Raw genomic sequence first — 23,308 nt, 5'->3', positions numbered from 1 at the left:
CAACCTGCAAAGGGCAGGGGTGAAGGTATCGCAATCCACCGTTCGGAGATGACTTTGAGAGCAGAATTATAGAGGCCATACTACAAGATACAAAAAAAAGAAATACAGAGATGAGTCACAAAAGTTCTGGAACCAAGATGAACCTAGAACGAAGTGATGGAAAGGCCAAAGTGTGGAGAAAGAAAGGATCTGCTCATGATCCGAAACATACGAGCGCATCGGTGAAACATGGTGGAGGTAGTGTCATGGCTGCTTCTGGAACATTCTCACTCATCTTTATTGATGATGGAACTCATGATGGTAGCGGCAGAATCAATTCAGACGTTTACAGGAACATTGTGTCTGCCAGTTTATAGAGAAATGCATCCAAATTATTCAGGAGGAACTTCATCATGCAGCAAGACGACGATCCAAAACACACTGTCAACTCAACAAAGGACTCCATCAGGGGGAAAAGTTTAAGGTTTTAGACTGATCGAGTCAATCACCAGATCTTAACCCAAACTGGGTGGTCTGATACAAAAGGTTGTATGCTTTATGTTGTTGAACACGTCTAGTCTAGATGTAAATACCAGGAAATAAAAGATGAAATCTTAAAACTCTCATCTTATATCCATCTCTTGATCTAAAACCCAAATTGGTGTATAGCACAAAAAAAAAAAAAAAAAAAAAAGAATTGGCCTTGCCGTTCCAATAGTTTCGGAGGAGACTGTATTTACTCTATGGATGGAACCAATTTCCAGTCACCAGTCCTTTGAAAAATGTGACACTATGATATTATTGATGTTATTAATACTATTATTAAGGAGGCCTTCCAATGTGCCGGAATTTTCTTTTCAAAGCAGCAAAAAATATGTATATATATTTTGGTGCAAAATATATATATTTAAAAAATATATATATTAAATATATATATATATATATAATATATAAAAAATATATAAATATATATATTATATATAAAAAATATATATATATTTTTTAATCGGGTTTCGTGTAATCAACTAGCGAGCTAGTTTATAGAAAACCGTCACTTTGCTAGCTAGCTAGTCAGCAAGCTAAGATGTTGGCAAGCAGAACCTGTACGTGAATCAAACAGGAAGTAGAAATTATGTAATGTAAAAAAAAAAAAAAACAAAGAAAAGTTTGAAACAAATAAACTTTATAGTTTAGATTGACGAAAAATATATACATTTTTAAAATGTTAAGCTAATATTGAGGGGTCATGATGACAAAAACATGATTTGGAACAAGAGAGACAGAGTCAGAGCCTCTCACAGATAAAAATGTAATCAATTCTCACTTATTGGAACACGGTGGGACCCTTCCAAACGGTACTGTGATAGTGGAACATTGTGGGAATGTAAGACTGGTCTAATCAGAGCGATGCTGTGGCGTAAAGCAGATTAGCTCAGTGTGTTCAGGGAAGTCGTGGTGCGGTTTAATTTGCAGCGCTGATTAGTTGCGCAGTAGACTCGCGCTCCGTCACCAGAGACTTTCCACTTCCCCAGCAAAGAATTCTGGGTCAGGAAAGGGCTCATTTCCCTCCATAACACCTTCTCTGCACAGATGGTGCCTGCACACACTCTCTCTATTCTTCATTTCGTTTTTTATCTACGCATGATTTCCAACAGGTATAAATCTGGGGTGTAAGAAAGACAAAAGACAACTCACCCATATTAGACAAACTCGGTTCTAAATCTGCTGACTACAGCAGCACTTTCGCTAATTAGCCGCTGTAAACAGGGAAGGACAAATCTGGGAATATTTACTTGCACTATATATGCTAATAAAAAAATAAACGCTAGTGGGAAGTAGTTAGCGCTGCACTCGAGGTCCTGACTGCTCCCCAGTAGCCTTTTTAAAAATATGTAATTTGCGATTACTTTAAACGAATAAGTACTGCACCGTACATATAAACACAAAAATATCCTCTCCTGAGAGGATATTTTGCTGGATGCTATTCCTTTACTCCTCAGTTTACTACTGAGCCAGTGAACAGCAGCATCGTTTAAACCCAACGTCGGGGTTTTATACATGACGTGTGAGTTGAGGATGCAGCAGCATTTCTCATTTACTCACCTGCGTACCTTTTGTACATTTGGAGGATTTTGAGCTCCGTCCACTAGGGGGCGGGTGAGAGTCTAAACACGCCTCAGCGGCGCTCGGACGCCTTCTTTGAACGCTTCCTCGGATTCTTCCAAAACAACGTAGACAGTGAGGATAAACGGGAGGGAGTTACTGTACAGTACATGTTGAGAAATCATCCACATGGTGAATGTTAGGCTACTGAACCAATCACGTTACACCTAAAAACTAGCGCTTAACAAAACAAAACAAAAAAACTAACAGTTTACAGTGTCTTGTATAAGAAAGCTCTGTGAGGAGATGTTCATCAACGTCTTCCCGAGGATCAGCCTCGATTAAGCTAACGCGGATACACGTAGCATGAATGAAACTGCACGCGAATTGTCAAGGAAACTTGCTTTTAACTACACCGTGCTTGCTGCCAAGGTCGAGTGTGTTCTTGTCAAAATATCTGCTCCGTATTACACACTCCCGCCTGGCGCTGTGAGCGTGACACAGACGATGTGGAGTTCAGAGTTGTGAGGAGAAGTCTACAGCGCTCTGGAACAGGCTCTGCTACAGACTTTTCATTAACAGACCGATGCATTCTTCATTAATAGCCCCAGTGTTACACTCAGACACCCTTCAGTAACGCTAAACACGGCACACAGCTCGAGCGCTGTTAGCATTAACGATTTCAGATAGCAGGATCTCAGTGCTGTTAGCACTGCATATAGTATGAGACACTGTTAAAATTGGTCTTTGCTCTTTTACTATGGAAATGAGTTCAACATTAGAGGAAGATACTGTAAAGGCAAAAAGAAGTTCCGTAGTCCATACAGTACGTATTGGCGTAACTACATTATTTACATGACACTGATCATATTTAGGGTGATTGTCGTATTACACTCACTGGCCACTTTAATAGGAACACCGGCACCCTTGCTAATTCATGTGGCAGTGGAACAATATATCAAATCATGCAAATACAGGTCAAGCACTTCAGTTAACCAGTCTTTACAACCGTGCTGAACAGAAAAGCGCCTCAGAATGCACAAGAGACTCTTCGCAACAACAGAAGACCACAGTGGGTTCCATTCCTGTCAGCCAAGAACATGAATCTGATCCTACAGTAATGGGCACACGCTCTCCAAAACTGGACAGCTGACATTTGGGGGGGGGAAGACTAGGCAATGTTCGTTCATGTTTCATTCTAAGCTTCATTGTTTCTATCTACTTCTCTTTTTTTGTAGTTGTTGTTGTTGTTTCAGTTTTTCAGTTCCCTCAGTGCGTCGAATGTGGAATATCTTCTGCTTTTGATTCGTGCCTGCCTTTTAGGATTATAATGCAGATTTTTGCATCTGGGGAAAAAAAAAAATGTCCGCCAGTGACATAAACCCTTCTAAAGACCTAGTATTATTTATGGAACGGTCTAAAGAAGAAGACCTACATTTTCAAAGCCGCTTTTAGACTGAGCGAGTTCGGCAGTCGTTTAAAATGATTACTTGTCCCATCATGATAAAATCTTGGCCGATTTCTATAACAGACTGTGCCTTAACGTGTCAGATTATACAATAAAGATCCTCTAACGATAGACCTGTGATTAACGGAAAGGACTACGTTTGGCTTGTGTTGTCAAAGCAGCGCCATCCGGGTTTGTGTAAACAGAAACCCGAAACCGAAACCAAAAACGGGCTTGCGTATGCAGAACCATTCTACAAAGTCAGCTTGTGTTAACCATAGCACAACATTATGCGATCTCAATGATGTGATCTTTTACGATGTGCGATTTTGGTCTTTTTTTTATTATTATTAAAAAATGTGACGTTGGAAGCAGATAATGTAGTACGTAGTACTGAGATCTGTGATATTGGTTTGTACGGTTGTCCTAAAAATAAGTTTGATAACTTTTGAACTCCAGTACTAAGAGAAGGGTATATCTTTGGGTTGCCAGGTTTTGAGTGATGAAAGCAGCCCAGTGGCCAATCAAAAGGAGTCCCAAAAAAACAGCTCAATCCTAAAAAAAATTTGTGAAAACTTAATAACACCTGCAAAATAATGCGTAAGCTGATTTAATAACATGCTCCCATTGTGGCTCTGGTCTCTTTTGCGTGTTCACCTTAATGAATTTGCAATTTGGGGCGTTTTTTCTTAAAAGCACATAAATACACAATGGAGTCGAAGCAAATTCATGAATCTAGCCCCTGTGTGTGATTTACTTCAGCCTGAAAGTCACTTCAGCAAGAGCAGTTAAATTAATACAACCCAAAGGCAGATATTATATTGTGCAGAAGCCTGTTTCTTTCATTTTACGACTAAATAAGACCTTTCGGGTTTGTAGAAATAATAAGAAAAGGTGTTTTTTTTTAAAGAAATATTAGATTTGTTACGAATCTCTGATTCGAACTGCTTTCAAAGAGCCCGTGGAAAGGGTTTTCATTTCATTTACCTTATGAAAAGATCACGGTCATGACAACCCGCTTTCATTTCGCATTCATAGTCACGTTTCACCACCTTTAATCAAAATGATACTTGCCACATGATTATGCAGATATGTGACAGCTTTCCGTTTTACTTTATTTCCCACGGAAAGGCTAGAACATGACACGGTGTACTGTTATAGGAAAATAATTAATGACGTCTGTGATGCAATTCCGTTTTCACATCAAAGTTGATCATTTTCCCATTACAACACATCCCGAAGTGTATTACTCCCCTTATTCCAAAGCGATTTTCCAACTCCAACAAGTTTCCATTTATTAAAGAACGACATACCTTCTATCTGTTTACTAAGTAAAGTCATTTTAATGTTGTAGAATAGAACGTCTGTAAAACAAGTTCGCTATGTTTTTGCAGCTATAAACAGTCAATAACGTCAACGGTAATGTCAACAATTACACACATTTTTTTAAACCGTTTATGTGGCGTGTCTGCCATACAAGTCCCTGTCTACATTGTTACTACATAAAGGATAGCATATTAGAACTAGCGCATTGATATAAAAAGTGTAATTTGCCCTGAAGCTAGATCTACTGTCAGACAAAAAAAAAATTCAAAATGAAACAACAATCAGGATCGACCAATCAGAATTGAGAAAATCCACAGTGCTGTGGTACAAGATACAAGGAGGAGTCAAAGGAATGGATATTACATAGTGAATGGAATGGAGATTATGTAGAAAAACCACACTTTTCTGACATCTATTTGCAATAAACAATGCAAAATAAATTTTTTTAAAAATGTTTTCATTTGACTCGCTTTTGTATTTTACCAAAGCATAATAATATATCCCTCTACAGCATGAATTATTACATGTACATAAACAAATTAATAGATTTTTATTACTTGATATATATCCATCCATCCAGCCTATCCCAGGGAGCATCGGGCACAAGGCGGGGTACACCCTGGACATTGTGCCAATCCATCACAGGGCACAATCACATACACACTCACACACCCATTCATACACTATGAACATGACAGTCAACCTACCATGCATGTCTTTGGACTGGGGGAGGAAACCGGAGTACCCGGAGGAAACCCCCGCAGCACGGGGAGAACATGCAAACTCCACACACACAGGGACACGGTGGGAATCGAATCCCTGACCCTGGAGGTGTGAGGCGAACGTGCTAACCAATAAAATAACACAAAATGTACGCGAAGGCATTTTGTTTTTTGTTAGATCAAATAGCGAGATAGATCTAATTACATAGCAAAAATAATAGTTTTGTGTTATTGCCCATCAAAAATGATTGGAAATAAATTAATTGTTACTATATGGCAATACCATGCAGTAAAGGGTTAATAAATCCACATCAGCAGTTCAACAGAAGGGTTATGTGGAAACACCGAGAATCTGGCAACATCGACTATAACGTTCTACTAGTTATTCCTGTATAAGCAATAATGAATTCATACACTGTTTGTTTTTGTTCTCTTAAATCTAATATTTTAATACATGCATCGCTGTGAACAATATCTAGTCCATTTCAACTGACAGATGAGAAGAAACTGTGTAAAAAAAAGAAAAAAAGCTTTTTAAAAAAATACGGAAAAAGAAAAAGAAAACAGAAAAGAACACAATTTTCCACTTTAGCTGATTAGCCAAAATATTTGGTGTCATTCAGTTTGCACTGGAACAATGAGGCTAATGGAGCAAACACTGAATGAAAGTATTTTCTGTAAAATACATGCCTGCATTTTTATATACTCGCTTTTAATACTACAAAACAAGCTTAAAGTTCAGCTTTCTGCTACCAATCCAGCTTTAAAACTGTGTGAGGCAGGGGCAAACTGAGCTGAGGGAAAATAGCAACTTCAAGATGGCCGTCCCCATAACCTTACAGTGTTCAAGTTTGTTTATAGGTTAGAGTACGTCACATTCTGTCCTAAATTACATCAGGAGGTGTGAGAGAGACATCACTGAAGAACTGGATGTAGTCTGAGGCAGATTTTGGATGAGACTAGCTACGTTAGCCTTGTAGCATTAGTGCTAAACTAAAGTAGCATACTCTAGACAGCAAGGCTGTCTTGGCTAATGAAATACATTTGCCTTGTGAGGGAAAAACAAAATCGTGTAAAGGAAATTTCTCCACAGAAACAATTCATTTAATCGGCTTGATGGAATTGAATTGGATTCATTAAAGTGATAGGAAAACATTAGCGTCAAAGCATTTTCTAAAGAGAAGAAATGAGCACGTGTCGACGTATTCTTATCCGTTGAGACGTACGGTTATATTTCTGCGTTCGGGTGGGTATGGAGTCATACGCCAGCAAGAAACCGTGCCATTGCATATTACGCTCAGTCCCCATCTAGTGAGCTTATGCCAGCAATACTCAGCCGTGTGTGTGTGTGTGTGTGTGTGTGTGTGTGTGTGTTTTACAGCCAGAAATAGCCTGAGATCAGCACTCCTCCCTGTAACAGAAAACTCATCAACTCAATGAAACAGCAGTCGCCAAAACACACACACACACACACACACACACACACACACACACACACACACACACACACACACACACACTTCCTAATGTGCCATGCCCAATGGTGCATGCATGGACACACACCCACGACATCACAGCAAAATGACCAGACTTTGCTCGAATCGCACATACACACAAACGCATATGGCATGCACCCACACTGTCAGCAACAGCCTGCTCTAGTTCCTCACACGCACACACACGCACACACACACACACACACACACACACATATCTTTAATTTGGTGAGTCTCATATGATCGTTCGCCTCAGGAGCAGCGAATAGATCTCGCTCCTCAGAAGGACTGACACGTCAAACTGTCTGTCAATCAGCACGTTCTTTAAAGATCAACACACACACACACACACACTCACACACACTTATACACACACACACACACACACAAAGCATTTTAATCGGAGACATTGCTTATCTAGATTTCCGTAAAGCTCCTTCGTGATTATGTCTACTCTTAATCATGCTATATAAATAAAAAAATCGAATCGAACTGAGATACAAGCGGTCCGTTTGGCAGAGGTGAAGATTTCCCATCATTCCTTTCATAGCATAATAAAAGTATGGAACGCACGGCAGCCAACACTACCTTAGTGGTTCGCACGGTTGCCTCGCACCTCCGGGGTTGGGGGTTCGAATCCCGCCTCCGCCCTGTGTGCAAGGAGTTTGCGTGTTCTCCCCGTGCTTCGGGGGTTTCCTCCGGGTATTCCAGTTTCCTCCACCAGTCCAAAGACACGCGTTGTAGGCTGACTGGCGTTTCCGAACTGTCCGTAGTGTGTGAATGTATTGGCACCCCGTCCAGGTTGTCCCCCGCCTCGAGTTCCCTGGGACAGGCTCCAGGCTCCCCGCGACCCTGTGTAGGATAAGCGGTACGGAAAATGGATGGAAGGATGGAGGGTAAACTGCGTACTATGATAGTCTATATCAGATTTGAGTCACGAGTAAGGATGAAACAATCCGATGCCTAGTATCAGCCAAAACGTGATACTCATGACCTCAGAGTAAGCGAATCGACTTTCTGTGAGCTTCGGTTGCCAAGTAACACGAGAGAATTGTAAGATCTGTGCCATGTCAGCATCGCACTCAAACTCAAATGGATCATAAACTACAGGAAATTGGATAAAAACATATATTTTAGACCAATCAGCTTACACACAGGTTTATATACAAGTTTACTGTAAAAAAAAAAAAAAATCATTTTCAGACATACCTGTATCATGTATTTAAAACTTTTTTCTCCTTCAGATTATTAGACGAGCTATCAGATCACTTTGTACATGTAAAGAACTCATTCGGCTAGTTTTCATGAGGAAAAGTCATATCGGTTGATGCCTCAGTATAATTAATATGATTATAATTCTAGTTTTCCTATCACGGTAATTCATTTGCATTATTAATACAGCCGACACAGGTCCCTCCTGAAGCCTTGGCACCTTTTATAAAAGCAGATCATTTTGAAATCAGTGTTTTGTAGGAAAATAAAATGCACTGTTCGGGTATGAAACTCAACTCATTCGCTCATGTTCGCTCGTTTCCAAAAACATTTTTTTTTCATAAGGGCGCCAATAATTCTGGAGGGCACTGTGTATCAGATGTTATGCTTTAAAATATTCAATTTAAATGCAGTCTGGTCCTTTGCCTACAGAACATGCATCAGTGTCGTGTAGTTCAGCTACCAAAGTGGACTTTAGAGTTTCCTGAGCCTAGAACCATCTTAATTCCTTTTAATTCTGCAAATCTCCTGCTTTCGCATACTTAAATGCCGGTGTTAGCAACGTTGGGGCTTTTATTTTCACCGGCTGTAACAAGATAATACTACCCCTAACCTTATCTTTAACCTTACCATCAGTCTTAGTACATAATACATAAATAAATAAATAAATAAATAAAAACAACCGTTGTTTGTTTGTTTTTTTGTTTACAAGTTCCAGCCAAATGTCTCCACGAGGTCAAACGTGTCACGGTTTTATCGATATTTGGACATTTTGGGTTGTATTCAGAGTCGCCGACTTTTCTCGGGCGAAGTTGTGTCGGTATTTATGTGGAGAACGTTACGTGTATTCAGAGACAGGTTGCGCAGCTGCTTAAGTTGAATTTCTGGGACATTCGGATTATGTAAAAAAAAAAAAAAAAAAAAAAAAAGTAGATGTAGATCACACCTCCAGATATTTTCTGAGTATAGACGTCTGCGACGGCATTCCTCAATTACCTTTAAGCCGAAAACGAATAGAGGATAGAAAATGTGGACTGAACCGGATAGCAGATAGTCACGTTAAATACAATGCAGCGTAAAAGCAAGAGAATTTCTACATGATGAAATAAAATAAAGACTAGTAACATGATGGCATGCAGTGAAATAAATCTAATAGAAGTTTAGTAAATTGCCGCATGAAAAGTCCTAGTTGTAACGAAATGGAATCATTATGAATGAGATTTAGGCTTGTTCTGATTTTTTCATTATGATTCGCTATTTTGCATTGGCCAATTAATTGAATGTGCTCTCCTGTGAAGAAGGATAAGCTGACCGAGCGCACGTGCTACACTGTGAGCTCCCTTCAAGTTCATTCGTCATTTTAATCCGTAAAGATTCCGACTGAGATAAGCGAAGTCTCCTGTCTTAAAGGTATTAAATCCTCACTGTGCTCGCTTAATTGAACTCTGGATACGGTTCTCGGTCATCGGAAAGCATTTAAAACCTGCACACTGACACATACACAATCTATCAACGTTAACACACTCACTCACACACACACAATGCTGTAAGGGGAGGAAGGCTTGGGAAGTTTGGGTAGTATTTGTGATCCTGTGGTAGAGTTTTCATTCAGAAAGAAGCCTAAGAAGAGCTGTTTGGAACAAATCTGAAACAATGTGTTCTTTATAGTCCTTATCAATTTAGACTTCGAAGGTAAAAGTGTTGTAAAGATCTGGTATTACACATGCACCGGTCATAACCTGAACTCGATCATTCAAATGAGTTTTCTGTGATCGATTCCTGATCAGTCATGATGACCAATTCAGTTTTCCTCTCACTATAAATCACCCAAGGAATGTCCAGCGCACTCATGAAATCCCACAATGCTCAGCAATAGGTTAGCGTCCAATCGGTACACCTTACATGATACGGAATGCCCAAGGACCAGATGGGAAGGACGTAGAAGGTTTCAAGGTTCAAAGGTCATGACCTGATATGAAGATATGAATGGTGCGATTATGATACCCAGATGCTGCTGACGATAAGGCATCGAGGCTGGTGCACTCGCGTCTCCGAGGCCACGCTGCAGTGATCACAAGCCCTGTGTGTGTGAGGGGTGTGTACACACACGTACGTGCGTGTGTGTGTGTGTGTGGAGGTATAGTAATGGCACTATCCTCACCAAGCCTGATGTGACACTGTGTCCTGCATTCACAGGGCTTTGACATCGGCGCCAACCTGACTGGGTCATGTCACAGCAGGTTTTCCGGACCAGCATGGATGCTGCATTTGTATTACCATCACACACACACACCCACACACATCACTCTTTTTCGTCTGCTTGTCTCATCCTCTCTTCCCTCCCTGCATGCCCTCATCTGCTGCATCCCTCCATCTCCACAAACACACACACACACACACACACATACGTACGTACAGACATATGCATGCACATGCACGGAGGAAGGAGACGGTCGCCATGGCAACCGCGCCGTTGCTTGCTTACCTGCTCCTGAATGAGCTGAAACAGTGAGCTCCTATCCATATACCGGGCCCTGCTTCACCAACCGCCACAACCAGATACACACTCACACACACATGCTCACACGCCTGCACCCACCAGGGCGCCACACACCCCCTTCACACCCCTCTCTCTCCTCCAACACACGGAGGCTGCCGAGGCTGGAGTACGATTCCGTGTACGGTCCCCTCCGGTCAGGGAGGAGGAAAGGGCTGCGTCCTTATGTGGGAAGAGGGGGGAATCCAGGACAGATCTGTCTCTCTGTCTGCCTCTGCAGATGCTCTTGCCTTCTTCGGCTCCCTCTTGGCAGAATGCAGCCCTTGCTCGCTCTCTGTCTAGCTCTCTCTCTCCCTCCCTCACTCTCTCTCTCCTTCCTTCTCCTTTCCCCTCTTCCTTTCCCCTCGTCTTGCCACATGCACCTCCTTCTACCTATATGTAAATCTCTCTCTGTCACTCCCTCTCTCTGCCCTTCTTACAAGCAGCATTGCCTGAATGCTAATAAGGAAGGGGAGGGAGGTGGTGTCAGCCAGCCAATAGGAAGCCAGCGGGGCGTGTCTGACAGGCTGCAGCTTTGCCTCACACACACACACACACACACACATTTGTAGTATGCTTGTGCTCAGCCTTTAACAATAACCATGTTTTTTTGGGGGGGTTTTCATGCAAAAGATATCAAACCATTTGTACCATATACGGTCGAAACAGAGTGTCTGTTATGGTTGAACAGAAAACAAATAAAATCATGGTGATAGTAGTATTAATCTTAATAAATACTAAATTCCCCAACAGTACCAGAGTGAAACTGTAACAGTACCCTTGCTAGATACGTAATAAACATCGACGCTAAAGGACACCATGGTAAAACCTTTTCATTTTATGGTTATGCACAATGATCAGCCATAACATTAAAACCACCTGCCTAATATTGTGTAGGTACCCCATTGTGCCACCAAAACAGCTCTGACCCCCTGAGGCATGGACCGCATAAGACCTCTGAAGGCGTGCTGTGGTATCTGGCACCAAGACTTCAGCAGCAGATCCTTGTAAGAACTGTAAGTTGCGAGGTGGGGCCTCCATGGATAGGACTTGTTTGTCCAGCACGTCCCACAGACGCTCGATCGGATTGAGATCTGGGGAATTTGGAGGTCGGGTCAACACCTTGAACTCTTTGTCCTGTTCCTCAAACCGTTCCTGAACAACTGTTTCAGTGTCTCAGTGCGCATTATACTGTTGAAAGAGGCCGCTGCTATTAAGGAATTTTGTTGCCATGAAGGCGTGTACTTGGTCTGCAGCAATGTTTAGGTAGGTGGAATGTGTCAAAGTAACATCCACATGAACGCCAGGACCCGAGGTTTTCTGGCCGTCCACACGATGTAAAAGAAAACGTGATTCATCAGACCAGGCCACCTTCTTCCATCGCTCCATGGTCCAGTTCTGATGCTCACGTGCCCATTGTAGGTGCTATCGGTGGTGGACGGGGGTCAGCATGGGCACTCTGACTGGTCTGCAGCTACATAGTCCCATACTCACCAAGCTGTGATGCACTGTGTGTTCTGACTCCTTTCTATCAAGACTAAACGGGTTAACCTTCGCTCCCCAAGCTCATCACTGAGCCTTGGGTGCCCATGACCCTGTCACCGGGTTCACAGGTTGTCCTTCCTTGGACCACTTTTGGTAGGTACTAACCACTGCATCCCGGGAACATCACACAAGTCCTTCCGTTTTGGAGATACTCTGACCCAGACACAATTTGGCCCATGTCAGAGTCGCTCACATCGTTACGCTTGCCCATTTTTCCTGCTTCCAACACGTCTACTTCGAGAACTGACTGTTCACTTGCTGCCTATTAAATATATCCCACTCCTTGACAGGTGCCACTGCAATGAGATAATCAATGTTATTCACTTCACCTGTCAGTGGGTGTAATGTTATGGCTGATTCTGTGTGTGTTTATATATATACAGTGCTCTCATGACGTTAGCGTTCTAACAGCTCTTAAGTGATATTTGACTGTACCAGTATTTACCACATTATGATTTAACATGGTTACTGTTACCACAGTGAAGTAGAATATAGTGAATTTCCTAGAAGGGAGGTTCAAATTCATATCATCATACTATAGAGGACTAATTTCGGTGCAAATTTCAGGTTTGTATCTGGTCTCCCATTAGATATATTCAACCTGAAAGTGAGGGAGATTTGGGCGGGAAAATTGCACTCTCTCGTCCCCATAAAAAAATAAGAGAAGACTCAAACCTGAAATGTTGGTCATGCACACTATACTTACCTAGGTACCCACTAAAAAAATGAAGACTGAGAACACTTCCCATTATAAATTTTCCCTAAAAGGGGAACTGTGAGCAAAGTCGGACTTAAGTTATGTCTAAGGAACAAGAATGTGCAAAATGTTTATACATTTACCTTGTAATATACTCTAGAGTACGGTTTTATTTCCAAGGAGCTCGGACCGTCCTGAGCCAAGATATCGAGGTTTCTGTGAACAGCTGTTTAAGCAAAGTTTGTTGTGTGCATTCATTAAAAAAAAAATAAATAAAAATTTAACGATGGTTTGCAATGCCAATGCATAGAGGTAATCATTTAAATAAATAAATGTGATATAAAATAATTTCCTTCAGAAATTAAATATGAGCTTTTACACTATCTAGACATTCTCAGAAGGCTGTCTGTGTGTGAGTTGTTTTTTTTTTTATCTTTATTTTTAATACCTCAAATTAAGCAGATGGAACCAACGTTCTTCAGCTCTTGGCACGTTCTAGCACTCATCTAAAAACACATTCCCTCTGCCAACAAATATATAACAACAAATATAACAGCCATTGCATTCCGAGTAACTGGCAGTTTCAACAAGAATGGACCACAGACGGTCTCGCTGTTAGCGCTGAGACATAACGTCCTGTCAGACTGCATTAAATCTACAGTGATCTTACCCGCTGCTATCCAGAATTAAATTGGGGCAACTTCAAACTTTAATAGATGCATCCGGAGTGAGAGAAGCTCAGTACTGAAGCACACAGGCCTCATTACTCACTTCAAACCCTTATTTAAACACTCAGACAGAGAGAGAGAGAAACTGAGAGGGAGGGAGAGAGGGGATAGAGAGGAGAGAGAGGGGGGGGATAGAGAGGAGAGAGAGAGGGGGGGTAGAGAGGGGAGAGAGAGAGAGAGAGAGAGAGAGAGGGGATAGAGAGAGGGGGGGGGATAGAGAGGAGAGAGAACGAGAGAGAGAGAGAGAGAGAGGGGATAGAGAGAGAGGGGGGGATAGAGAGGAGAGAGAGAGAGAGAGAGAGAGAGAGAGAGAGAGAGAGAGAGAGAGAGAGAGAGGAGTTGGAAGTATAAAATCCAAATAGATACAGTTACTAAAATATTTTAGAAGCAAAAAAAAACCAGCCAAGAACATCAGATAAATAGAGACAGACAGACAGATATGTGGACAGACAGACAGACAGACAGACAGACAGATAGATAGATAGTCAAGCAAAGGGAAAGACAGACAGACTGACAGACAGAAAGACAGATAAATATAGAGACAGGCAGATAGACAGAAAGAGAGACAGAGAGACAAAAAAGACAAACATATAAACAGACAGACAGAAAGATAGATACGCATATAGATAGAGAGACAGACAGATAGATAGATAGATAGATAGATAGATAGATAGATAGATAGAGTGATAAACTAATACTGCATAGTCGTACAGGCAGATAGATAGATAGATAGATAGATAGATAGATAGATAGATAGATAGATAGATAGATAGATAGATAGTTGACAGACAGACAGAAAGACAGACAGATAAATATAGAGACAGGCAGATAGAAAGATAGAGTAAAGGACAGACAGACAGGCAGACAGACAAACAGAAAGACCATCAGATATATAGATAGACAGTCAAGCAAATGGAAGGACAGCAGGTTGATGGACAGAACAACAGACAGATAAATATACTGTGGAGACAGGCAGATAGTCAGACAGACAGAAAGACCATCAGATATCTAGACAGATAGACAGTCAGACAGACAGACAGAGAGAAAAAAGACAAATACATAAACAGACAGATAAAAAGATAGATAGATAGATAGAGAGACTGACAGAAAGACAGAGAGATGGCTGGACAGACACACAGAGAGGAAAACTGTTAGCTATCTGACAGACTGCAGCGTAATTGTACGGCCTGCTGTAACGTCTCATGTATTACACAGTAAACGTCCATCTGTGAGTCATCAGTCACTAAACACAGGAATGAATAATCCTACAAACTCAGGGAAAGCGAGTCATTCGGATACGGATGAGGGCAATGTTACAGAGTGACGTATGAAGAGTAGAGAAAGAAACAGATATGGAGACCCAAGTATAAAGGAATAATGTGTCAGGTGTGTGTGTGTGTATTATGGAGAGGATGTCATTCAGAGTTGGCTGAATGAAGTACTTAAAGCTACCAGATGGAAGATTTTGGAATTTCTCGGTGCCCTCTCTGGTAGAAAACAGCTACTGCAGGCTATTTTTTAAAAATTATTTTTTAAAGCATTTTTAGCATTTAGAAACACAAGTATCAAGTGTCACAGCTGCCATGGCTCAGGTTTCAGAGCAAATTCAGGGCTGCGTCCCAAACCGCGTAATGCTCACCTAAATAATGATGACACCAAAAGCGTCCTGACAAACTCATTAGTGTGGTTTTATTCGGTCTGGGACGTGATCCAAGTTATTGACGGCTCTGAGGATATAATTAAATGTTGCTGCTTCCTCAGTATCACAGCGGTTCTATGAGAATAAATCAAGCTTTACTGCACACATCAGTGGTTGCTCCACAATATGACGCCGATCGACTGACTCGAACTAGCTGCTCAGAAAACACTGGAGAGAACAAATCTCCCAACAATCACCTCTGTTCGCTTCCCATGTCTGTATTTTATTATCGAATCGTTGCATTTTGTTCTCCAGCCTGTCAAACATGTTCGACATAATCCTAACACGCAAAGCAGTGAATGGCGATATACACAAAATATACACATAACAACTGGTTAACCATACAAATTGCACAGCCACCATCGATAACTCACTGGCTTCAAAATTATTTAAAACGTCTTACCTGTTCAAGAAAAAAGAAAAGCCACCGGGATTCTATCAGTCCTCGCTGTCTCCTGATTGGCTGTCAGCTCCTGCCAGTCACTGTGTAGCTGGACTTCTTTCGCTTTTTTAAACATTTTCTTTTATGCCCCATAATCCTTTTCTGCACATTGATCCCAGTGAATCAACAGTCCGTATTAAGTATAAATAAACACTGACCTATCCTGTACGCTCAGGAGTCCTAGTCACAAACCTAATAATAAAACTCCAAAACAACACAATTTCTATTGGGGGTTTAAAAATACGTCAATACTTCAACCATTAATTCAATAGAAGGTCCATTTTTATTATACTCTCTTGGCCTAAGAGTATCGACTCAGAGATTAAATTACACCGTCGAAAGAGCTCCTATCTGATAAAAGTGGTTTGCCTTTGACTAAGCTCAATCAATGTGCATAAACTGAATAATATAAAAGACGCTGAAAGACAAATATTAAAGGCACAGGTTCGGTTTTCAGGTCAATACTGCTTTGGACATGTCCTTGTCAACTCCCAGATCGTCATCTAAAATTACATTTATACTCAATTTCCCTTCAGTCAAACCCCCAAAAAACAACAAAACTTTTGTACCATAACTACTGTAAGAATCCAATCTAGGGAATAAGTAATGGGAGTTTATACAGTCCAAAGTGTCCTTAGTGTATGAATGGGTGTGTGAGTGTGTATGTGATTGTGCCCTGTGATGGATTGGCACCCTGTCCAGGGTGTACCCCGCCTCGTGCCCGATGCTCCCTGGGATAGGCTCCAGGTTTCTCCGCGACCCTGAAAAGGATAAAGCGGTACAGAAGATGGATGGATGGATGGATGGATGGATGGATGGCGTTTATAGCTAGCAGGTTAGCACTGTGCTAACCTAATGTCTAAATAACATTGCACCACGCCTCCCGAACACCTTCTTGAGTGTGATTGATGGTGTAGATATGCTAATCTGGAAGCTGAAAGCTTTTCTGTACTCGTTAGCTTGTTACTTGTAGCTTCAAATCTGAAGACGCTGATGTTGGACACTGAAGATATTTCGGCTACATCACCTACATAAACGTTGGGTTTAAGTTCAAGTACACACACACGCACACACACACACACACACACACACACACACACACAAAAACAGCTAGCTGGTTTTAGCTGGTATCCAGTCTTAACTATTTGGGCTGATTTGGTTTGATGGTTTTAAGCGAGGTTTTGGACGCTTACAGGCTGGTTCTAACTGGTCAGGCTGGTTCCAGCTGGTCAAGCTAGTATAGTTTAATGGATTTAAATGAAATTTTGATGCTTTTAGGCTGGTTGTAGTTGGTCAGGTTAAAAGACCTACTAACCTAACACCAGGCTAGACCACACTAAACCAGTTAAGACCATCCCATGCTGGTCTACGGTGATTTAAAAAAATTTATGAAAGGATATCGAGTCAACATGAGTGTAGATTTCAAACAAAAATGGTGGATGTAATTCTTTATGAGTGTACACAATAGCAATAAACTAATTCACACGTCAAAACAAATAACATTCGATTAATTAGCATATGATCCAGCTAGTTATCAAGCTAAGTACAGATATCTATAAATATCATGAAGAAAAGTGTGTTACTGATTTCCTCAAATAACTTCGGGGGAAATAATCATCCAAAAGAACATGAAAGAAGCGGAGTTGTTTTATCGCTTACAGTTTTGAGCTTTTAAAAAGGTATTTTTAAACGCGAAAAGATCTTGTCAGAAGTGGGATTTGAACCCACGCCTCCATGTGGAGACCAGAATCCTCATTACAGGAAGGTTTAACACCTTGAGTCTGGCGCCTTAGACCGCTCGGCCATTCTGACATAAAGACAACACGTAGAGAGGATAATATACAGCTGCATCTGTAACATACTCCGTATACTAGCAGTTTGGTTTTATACGAGCTCTTGACTGAACACATTGACTGTAGAAGTCTGTGATCTTCCAAAGGCAAAAGGTAGGAATAAAATAAAACAGAAACTCAAAACTGAAACGCTGTTGTCGCTGTAATTGCCGCCAGTTAATGCATCATCGCCCCCTGCTGGTCAAACAGCTTAAATACCGTTTGTCTTAATGTGTGAGGAAATTCTTTTGGCATAATTATTAATACATATACATTAATTATACTTAATAAACAAAAAGAAAACTTAATTTTAAAAGAACAATACATTTTTGAAAAAAGCAATAAAAACAGTTTTGTTCTCTTTTGTCAGTCTATTAGATGAATACATTTTGTTATTGTTTGCAGGCGTTAGTGTAAAAATATTTTGTTGTTTGCAGGCGTTTGTGCAAAAATATTTTGTTGTTGTTTTCAGGCGTTTGTGTAAAAATATTGTGTTGTTTGCAGGCATTAGTGTAAAAATATTTTGTTGTTTGCAGGCGTTAGTGTAAAAATATTGTGTTGTTGTTTGCAGGGGTTAGTGTAAAAATATTGTGTTGTTTGCAGGGGTTAGTGTAAAAATATTGTGTTGTTGTTTGCAGGCGTTAGTGTAAAAATATTTTGCTGTTGTTTGCAGGCGTTTGGATAAAAATATTTTGTTTTGGTTTGCAGATGTTAGTGTAAAAATATTCTGTTGTAGTTTCTAGGCATTTGTGTAAAAATATTTTGTTGTTTGCAGGTGTTAGTGTAAAAATATTGTGTTGTTGTTTGCGGGCGTTTGTGTAAAAATATTGTGTTGTTGTTTGCAGGTGTTTGTGTAAAAATATTTTGTTGTTGTTATGAACGCTGCATTCTTTTTGTCTTATTAACTTCAACAGGAAACAGGAAAAGCCTGGTGAGGGAACAACTATTTATCTGCTATAATGCAAGTGATAACAGAAACTTGTTTAACAGATGTTCCATGTAACAATGAACTGATAAAAGAGTTAATTAATTCATCAAAAAATGTTTACAGTACAGTAGGTTCCTACAGTACATCAGGTCATATTTTATTCCTTTATAATGCTTTTTGTCAACATGGCGTGTTGTCCCTTGTTGCTTGATGTGTGTAATTATGTTGAACAACCATCGGAAAGAAAAAAAAGAAAAAAGGAATAATACATCAGACTTTTGTATTGAAGGCCTGAGAGTTCCATTCCTATGAATTTTAGCTCATGCAAAATTCATAGCTTTATTTACGGACGTGGGTGAGTTGATCCAATGACAGAAAAGCTAGAATGGCTAACTCCGACACCTTACCGTAACCTCAAACCCTTTTGTAACTCTTGTTTTTATGATTAATTGGTATGAGCGATTTCACACAGAACCCCCCAGCCCCAAAAATAAATAAAAAAAATTAAAACCCTCTAGGTTTAAAGAAAGCCATGAATGATAAGCCTACCCATCTCGCAAATTTTTAATACAAGTTGTAAGCTTTCAAACTTGCAGTAGTGGTGTGAAACAGTTGTGTGTGTGCGTGTGTGTGTAGCGAACACTACAGGAACGTGAACTTATTTATAAGCACAATCGATAACGACTGATCAATAATGATACGAATTAATAATCAGTGCTCCCATCAGAAGTCTACATTTCCATAGTGCCCTGCTGAACACACCTGCTCCCTGGAGTGCACAGGCTGATTAAAAACTATTGTGAATTCCACATGAGAACCGACCGCCACGGAGAAAACAACAACAACTTTCAAATATGCATCAAATGCTAATGCTAACAAGAATGCGGGGGGTGATTAATTGAAGCGTGAAAACTGAGCGCGTGAGTGAAGTGTATTAATAATTGCAGCTCCACGCAGAGCCAAGATGGCGTTCAAGCGGCTGGAAAACACCAACAGTGAGCACGGAGAGGATATAAACAGGCCGCTTGAAGAGTTACAACTCTAAAGAAATGCTTTAATAAGAATAATACGAATAAAAGTCTCTAACGGGGATAAAAGTGATGATTTGATTTGGTCAGAAGTGCACGCGCTGAGGAAGCTCTGCATGGTGGAAACGTGGGGCTTTGGGACGGCAGCTCTGGGTTTGTGGGCAGGATGAAGAACAAAAGAATGCGCGAGACCTGAAGCGCGAGTGCAAAACGACCCCGTGAATCACTTCACACTCTGATTAATAACATTAACGTGCAGTGTGTTGATGTGGCTCGGACTTGTTGTCGGTACCGGGGCTCGGTGTCCGGTCCGAACGGCTGTGTGAGCTGTTGGCAACTTTCCTGCAGCAAGCTCAGAGAGCCTCAGCATACTAAAGCATCAGTTATTAATACCCGAATTTAGGCGTTTTGCACAAAAAGCAGGCGCGTGCGTGCATTTTCGGGGCACGCTCTTTGCACGTGCATGCCCCCTGCGTGATTTCGGTAGCACTTTAATTCACGCCGGTTTAATTTATAGCAGGTTTAACGGCAAATAAGAGCAACAACGTCACGCGGACTCGCGGCGAGGACTGTGTTAGTTGGGCAAATCCGTCAGCCGATTAAAAGCCTAAACGGCGTTTTGCACGAGCCGAACCCGCCTCGTCGTGCTCAGCGATGATCCGGCTTTTCGGTGCACGCAGTGTCGTGAGGCTGGCTCGCGCGGTTTCGGGTCCATTTGGGCCGAATCCGGCAAAATGCGTGGCGGCGCGCGCCACTCCGAGTCGGTTTTCCGGGAAAAAAAGTTCCTCGCGCGCGTCTCTCTGACGGGACGCTCGGGCGGGCGCGAAGCCTGAAGTGTCCTCTCTCGGACCGGATGGTCGGCGGAGCTCGTGCGGTGGCGGGCCGCGTGAATTCGGCGCGAGTTCGGGCGACAACAAACACAAACCGGAGCGCGCGGGTTTCATGGAAGCACGCTCACTCAGCTTGCTGGCCGTTGGTGTTCTCAATCACGTCCGCGCCGAGGCTTCATTAGACTTCCTACCGTGCACGTAACACACACTCACACATATATACACACACACTTATACACACACACACTTGCAGGACGCGGCACACTTTGATAACGGGACTGTCGTGACGTGATTATTATTATTATTATTATTATTATTATTATTATTATTATTATCATTATTTGATAAAAAGTTTCTGATCTGCGCGTGCCGGTTTGCTTACGTTCTTGGAGTTCTGACAGTGCGAGACGCGTTTGTATTTATTACACATATAGGATATATATATTTCTATATCAGGACTCGTTAAAACCATGGCGGAAACGGCAGCGGCTCCGGCAGCGGCTAAAGCCAAGAAGGCGAAATCACCGAAGAAAGCGACATCGCACCCGAAATACTCGGACATGATCCAGGCGGCGGTGGTGGCGGATAAAAGTCGCGGCGGCGCGTCGCGTCAGTCCATCCAGAAGTACGTGAAGAGCCACTACAAAGTGGGAGACAACGCCGATGCGCAGATTAAACTGGCGCTCAAGAGGCTCGTCGCCACCGGGTTCCTGCGCCACACCAAAGGCATCGGAGCCTCGGGCTCTTTCAAGCTCGCCAAAGCCGAGGAGCCGACCACGACGAAGAAGAAGCCGACCACGACGAAGAAACAGCCGACGTCGGCAGCGGCGAAGAAGAAACCCAAAGCCGCCGTGAAAGCCAAGAAACCCAAAGCCGCAGCCGCCAAACCCAAGAAAGCTCCCAAACCCAAAAAAGTGGCCGCCAAGTCCCCGGGCAAGGCGAAGAAGAGCAGAGCAGCGGCGAGCGAGAAGAAAGTGAACAAAAAGACAGCGGCGGCGGCGGAGAGGAAGAAGAAGTCTCCGGTGAAGGTCAAGAAGGCGGTGAAGAAACCGAAAACAGCCGCCAAGCAGAAGAAGGTGAAGACTGCGGCCAAGAAACCCAAAGCCAAGACGGCGAGCAAGAAAACGGCGAAGAAGAAGTGACTTCAAAGAGAACAAAGTTAGCCCAATGACATGGACTCAAAAAAGAAAACACACACACACACACACACACACACACACACACACACACACACACAAAAAACTGTAAATAGACTTTTTTGAGGATTAGTTTTTTGGTCTATTATTATTATTATTATTATTATTAGTAATGTTAGTCTGTTAGGATGTAAGCTCTTTGTGGCGACCTGAATTTTTTTGTAATTTTTTTTTTTTTTTTTTACACTTCCTGCCGTCACCTATTGCACTATTGGACTTGATGAAAGGAGCTAAAACTACACTCAAATACATGCTTTTTAATCATTATTATTATTATCATTTTGAATAAATAAATGACTTCTCTTGACGGTGGAGCATCAGATGAAGGAGGTCTTAACACTAATCATGTTTGTCAGGTTGTTGTAAACTACATTAGCATATATTCGTGTAATAATAACAACTTGTTCGGACACATTTATACTGTACAACAATAAACTTTTCTCCTCTTTTAAACCTGTGTGTGTGTGTGTGTGTGTGTGTGTGTGTGTGTGTTGTACTAGTCAGAGTTCGAGTAGGATGCTGCAGTTAGCTTACTGACAGAGAGAATGAACCGGATATAGCCAGCAGTATATTTATTTATTTAGATCATCATTCATAATGCACTAGACTGAGGGGCACAGGTTCAATCCTAACCGGCGCTTCAGTTTGGAAGTAAGTGCACTACATAGGGAAGGAAAATAAAAGCTGGAGGGTCCTAAGCAGTGCACTGTCGGTCCAATAGGGAGCCATCTTGCGATGCAACCGGTTTAGTGTCTGGGCGTGTTTCCATGACGACAGTCCTCGCTAACCACGCCCACACCAGTACAGTGGGGGAAAAAAAATTACTACAGCCTAATGTAATATAATATTTGTAGCCTATCAAAGAGTGATGATCACGTGAATATGCACGTTTACAGGTGTGGTTAACAATACACGTCTCACACGTAACATGTAATGCACGTGATTATATTTTCACACAAATTCATTCAAATTATTTGATTACATTAATTTTTTTATTTATTTGTTAAATTAATTGGCGAATAGACCGATCAGCCATAACATTAAATTAACACCAAGAGGTGACGTGAATAACGTTGATTATTTTGTTATAATGGCACCTGTCAAGCGGTGGGATATATTTATTAGGCAGCAAGTGAGGAGTCAGTTTTCGAAGTTGATGTGTTGGAAATGGGCGAGCGGAAGCATCTGAGCGACCTTCAGCCTACAAGGACCATAGTGTGATGGCTAGACGACTAGGTCCGAGCGTCTCCAAAACGGCAGGTCTTGTGGGGTGTTCCCCCAGGATGCAGTGGTTAGTACTTACCAAAAAGTGGTACAGGGAAGGACAAACTGTGAACCGGCGACATGGTCACGGCCACCCAAACCTCACTGGGGAGGGAAGGCTAGCCCGTCTGGTCCGATCCAACAGAAGTGCTACTGTAACACAAACTACTGAAAAAGTTCATGCTGGCTCTGACAGACAGGAGTCTGAACACACAGTGCATCACAGCTTGCTGCGTAGTTGCAGACAGGTCAGAGTGACATGTTGACCCCCTGTCCACCAACGAAAGCTCTTACAATGG

General features: G+C 41.7%; 2 protein-coding genes and 1 non-coding gene across 3 annotated transcripts in view; 1 reads left to right on the top strand and 2 right to left on the bottom strand.

Annotated features, from left to right (window-relative positions):
* The window catches only part of rhbdl1 (rhomboid, veinlet-like 1 (Drosophila)), a 32,996-nt gene extending 21,649 nt beyond the window's left edge, over positions 1-11,347 (bottom strand). Inside the window, exon 1 of the mRNA XM_053678118.1 lies at positions 10,771-11,347. Within this exon, the coding sequence (XP_053534093.1) occupies positions 10,771-10,809 (39 nt within the window). The 5' untranslated portion in view covers positions 10,810-11,347. The remainder of the gene's footprint in view (positions 1-10,770) is intronic.
* Positions 11,348-17,635: 6,288 nt separating this feature from the next.
* Positions 17,636-17,744, bottom strand: trnal-caa (transfer RNA leucine (anticodon CAA)). Its single transcript has 2 exons — positions 17,707-17,744; positions 17,636-17,681 (listed from the first exon to the last, which is right to left on the bottom strand). It is a non-coding gene; the product is annotated as a tRNA-Leu (tRNA).
* A 3,005-nt stretch (positions 17,745-20,749) lies between these two features.
* Positions 20,750-21,741, top strand: LOC108264572 (histone H1.0). Its single transcript, XM_047150374.2, has one exon. It carries the CDS (start codon positions 21,021-21,023, stop codon positions 21,690-21,692), a length of 672 nt encoding a protein of 223 aa, XP_047006330.1. The 5' UTR covers positions 20,750-21,020; the 3' UTR covers positions 21,693-21,741.
* The last annotated feature ends 1,567 nt before the right edge of the window (positions 21,742-23,308 follow it).

The sequence above is a fragment of the Ictalurus punctatus genome, chromosome 1 (assembly GCF_001660625.3).
Source record: "Ictalurus punctatus breed USDA103 chromosome 1, Coco_2.0, whole genome shotgun sequence".
Lineage (NCBI taxonomy): Eukaryota > Metazoa > Chordata > Actinopteri > Siluriformes > Ictaluridae > Ictalurus > Ictalurus punctatus.
The sequence above is the reverse complement of the archived record's forward strand: the minus strand, read 5'-3'. Positions and strand labels throughout refer to the sequence as shown.

Bases quoted from the DNA above. Each gene is read 5' to 3' on its own strand.
- LOC108264572 (XM_047150374.2), top strand. From the start codon at position 21,021: ATGGCGGAAACGGCAGCGGCTCCGGCAGCGGCTAAAGCCAAGAAGGCG.